The sequence below is a fragment of the Prunus avium genome, chromosome 3 (assembly GCF_965620075.1).
Source record: "Prunus avium chromosome 3, drPruAviu1.hap1.1, whole genome shotgun sequence".
Lineage (NCBI taxonomy): Eukaryota > Viridiplantae > Streptophyta > Magnoliopsida > Rosales > Rosaceae > Prunus > Prunus avium.
In genome coordinates, this window is record NC_142286.1 from 1,973,117 (window position 1) to 1,977,145 (window position 4,029).

At 34.7% G+C, this 4,029-nt stretch overlaps 1 protein-coding gene across 1 annotated transcript; it reads right to left on the reverse strand.

Moving 5' to 3' along the window:
• On the reverse strand, positions 1-510 carry LOC148295427 (uncharacterized). Its single transcript, XM_088250156.1, has one exon. It carries the CDS (start codon positions 508-510, stop codon positions 1-3), a length of 510 nt encoding a protein of 169 aa, XP_088106282.1.
• Between the last annotated feature and the right edge of the window lie 3,519 nt (positions 511-4,029).

Consider the following 4,029-nt stretch of genomic DNA (forward strand, 5'->3'; position numbering starts at 1 on the left):
CTAACCCCTTTCCATGATTATATTGTTCTCTTCTTGAACACTTATTGTTATGAGATCATCTAGTGTCCAGCTTTCCTTTTGAGCCACGTAAGAACTCTTGAGAGTTTTGAATTCCTTTGGTAGTGAATTTAAAGCAAAATGCACCATCATATCATCATCTATAGTCATGTTTAGTCCCTTTAGCTTGTGTGCAATGTCTGCCATATTCATTATGTGAGCTCTTACACAACCTCGCCCATCGTACTTCATCTCAGTCAATTTGTTCAGCAAAGCACCTTTCTCTCCTTTCTCAGATTCTTTAAACTTCTGACCAATGGCAGCAAGATAGTCCTTAGCACTTTTTGATCTTGGAATGCTACCTCTTAAAGAAGGTGTCATGGTTTTCAGCATAATCAGCGTAGCCATCCTGTTGGCTTTTCCCCATCTTTCATATTTCCTTTTGACATCTGCAGTTGCATCTGCAGCAGGTTCTTTGATTATATCCCACTTTAGAGCTATGTCATAGTCCATCAATCCTAACGAAATTTCCAGTTCTTCTTTCCACTTTAGATAGTTTGATCTAGTCAGGATTTCGATGGAGTTGTAACTTGAAGCACTCACTGTAATTTAAAGAAAATATAAATATAAATATCCCCCATAATCTTTAACTAAACATTATTGTCTTGCACCTGTAGGTTACAAGTCAAACATGTTCCAAAGTACTTAGAAAAACAGATCTTGTATGAGCAATCTTGAAACGAGAAACAACTCCACATCTGTAGACAGAAGAGTGTTCCTTGTTTGCTCACACAACCTGTTTTTTAAACTGTTCCATTACATCCATCCTCCTATGCACGATTCACATTTGTGGACAGAGAATTGTACATGAGAGTTTGAGTGTAATGAAATTTTGATCAAAACTTTGAATGAAAATTCTCCTGTACCAATTGAGTTTCTGTGGCTCACTCAATTGATCCAAGATCCTCTCCAAACATTGATCATCAGTCTTTTGAGCATGATTTAAGCAGAAAACTTTATGCTTATCTCATACCTTAACAAATAAGATATGCAAAGTGTGATATTCGAAATATACATGCTATAATGACTAGTGTTTTCTTTAAACTATGTCATGCTTGCATAAAAACCATATTTTAATTCTTTGATGCAAGTTGTGTCTTGTTTGATTTGTGATTAGGTTAAGAACATATAACCTATAGCTCTGATACCACATGTAAGTCTTTATTAGATTATATGAACCAAAACACATACACACACCTTGATCAGGCATGACGTGTTTGCTGATGGTTGATCTGCTTCTGGTTTTTGTTTGGCAGTTGTTGGACAGGCTTTCGACTGGCGTTCGGCAGATGCCCAGTAGGTGTTCGACAGAATTACTCAACCAGGAAATCTTCTCTGCTACTCGGCACCTTAACTCTCTCTTGATGGGGTGAGTGTTTAATTGAGTATTTGCCGATAGCACAAGGACTTCCTTTTATAGGCTGAGCTTAAGAATCCTCCTCATCAAAGACTTCTTAAGCTCTCCTTAAGCCATCATGATTTAGCCATTCCAATCCACATGTAATTAGGAAACCTTTAGCACTTAGTATTGAACTAAAATAATCACTTATACTTAGTCTAAAAGTCTGATCATATATGTACTCCTAATTGACATAGAACTAGTTAACCGTATATGATTAGAAGACCATCTCAGTGTTTGCTTTAGAATGAAAACCTTACAGGTGAGCCAAACATCTTCAACACATATTGGTCGAAAATATCTTTACACTTAAATTTTAGTGATTGATAATTAATATAGCTATGTATTGATATATAGTAGGACCTTTTCCTATATATCCCTTTCTTTCTCTTCTTATTCTGATTTATTATCAATAAGGACTAGCTAGGAGGAAACAACGATCATGTATTGAGATTGTCAATTGCATGGATTCTAGATATAGGTGCCGTGTCAATACTATATTTGAAACCAACTTTTGAGGCCTCCAAATGAAAAATTATTTTTAAAGTTGCTCCCTCTACCTAGAGAGGTTCTATTTTGAGGTGTGAAGAAAATATAAAGTGAAGAACGTGATGAATGATCTTGGCCCATCTCGCTTGAAACCAACAATCCTATTTGGTACACCAACTTTTCGCGCATTGGAGCACATTTTACTACCAGAGTTTCACCTGCACACCGTCACGTGGTGTTACTATATAATTTGACATTCATAAGGAAAATTGGATTTTCTTTTTACTTTACCTTTGATTGATCCATCATGGTGAGATGCGTGCTCAGGCCCAGATCTATTCCTGGTTGAGTTTCGGTTTTGTTTTCTGTTCTTGGGCTTCTGCCCACCCTTGCACCAAACAACAGAGCTCAACATACACAAACAATTTACAATCGGCTTTTTGGTATTTTAGGGCACAAACTTATGGTATTCACCAAAGCAAACACTTGATGAATGTGCATATACCATAGGAGGAGTAAACTTTTAATATGATAAATAAGTAGGCAAAATGACACATAGGTTGTCAAGCATTACAAAATCGGACATTACAATAGAAATGAATAATTAAACTAACACATTTCTGCCCAAAATTAGATGAAGCTCAAAATGTTTTTGAAAAAAAAATATATATAAAAAGTCCTATCTTGGCAATTTTCCAAACTCCAACGTTGACTAATCAATTAGAATCTATAGAAAAGTTGTTTTCTTTGAATTATCCATGGATTGTTTTCCGCAACCTTGTTATGTATTGAATTAGAACTATCTGAGAAGACGGATGGTACAATACAATACAACATGCCATTTCCTTTCTTAAAAGGCAAAACTAAGTCGGCCAAGCCTGGTTATATAAAAAAAAAGTTTGGCCGTCTCAAATTTCCAATGTGGTCTCCAGCTATGATAAGTACGACTAATCTCCTTCATAATTATAATTTATAGGCATTGTTTTACTTGCTGGCCCAACTGAGTGTTGGTTAGGCATCCTAGCCAACTCTTTTTGATGCAATACATTACAAAATTTGTAAAGGATAATGTTTGCTTCGCTCACTGGAAAACTCAAAAAGAAAAATTTATGCACACATATTAAATTGTCATTAACAGGAATGTAGGAGTTCCTACTTACAGGGAAAGTAGGAAAGTATCTTCCTTTTGTAATTATATTAGTTCACCTGGTCGACAAAATCTTTCGGTGTACTTGAAAGTTATATTAGTTTATCACATTTTTGTAAGATTATATTAGTTTATCATATTCTTAATCTTAAGATCTCTTGCCAGCTTGAAAGTGCTATTGGAAACAATAATTTTAAATTCTAATTATTTTCCTAGAGTTGTTTAGCTCATTATACATATGAAAAAAAAGATCTGAGATTTAGTTGTATAAAAATAGAAAAATAAGCTTATAGCTAGTTCAACTGTTATGAGGAGAAACTCAATTTTCAGAGTGTTTTTATTTCTTTGCTAAGCTTGTGAAACACATAGGTGGTCCTGGGCTTTACTTGGGTTGAATTTGACAGGCCAAGTATGATTTTTTGGATCTGATTAAATTAATCTCTTGAGAATACATAGTTGTGATTGGTGATGATGGCCCTACCATAGAGATAGAAATAAAGATGATAATGGGGTGAGCAAGGACAAAATATCAATAAACATATTGGTATTAGTGACAATGATATAATAGGTGCAGCATGGCTGGTGGTGTCCTTGTTTTGAATAGGCATTCTATATCATTATCCCATGATACTGCTAGTTGTTGGAAATCATACATGAATATTTTAGGGAAATTTAAAACTTTAGGATTTAGAAATATAATCACTCAAGGATCCTTCGAGGAGAATTGCTCAAATCCTCTCGGGGGTCTAATCCTCTTCGAGATCCCTTGAGTAGTGCTCGAGGATCCCTTTAGTGATTAAAAATCTGAAAATAATTTTTTTTTAACTAAAACTCATTTGTTAATTTTTTTTTTTTATACAAGTCATATTGAGAGAGGAGGGAATTAAACTAAAGATCTCGGGTATAAATGTAAATACTCTTATAATCACTTGAGCTA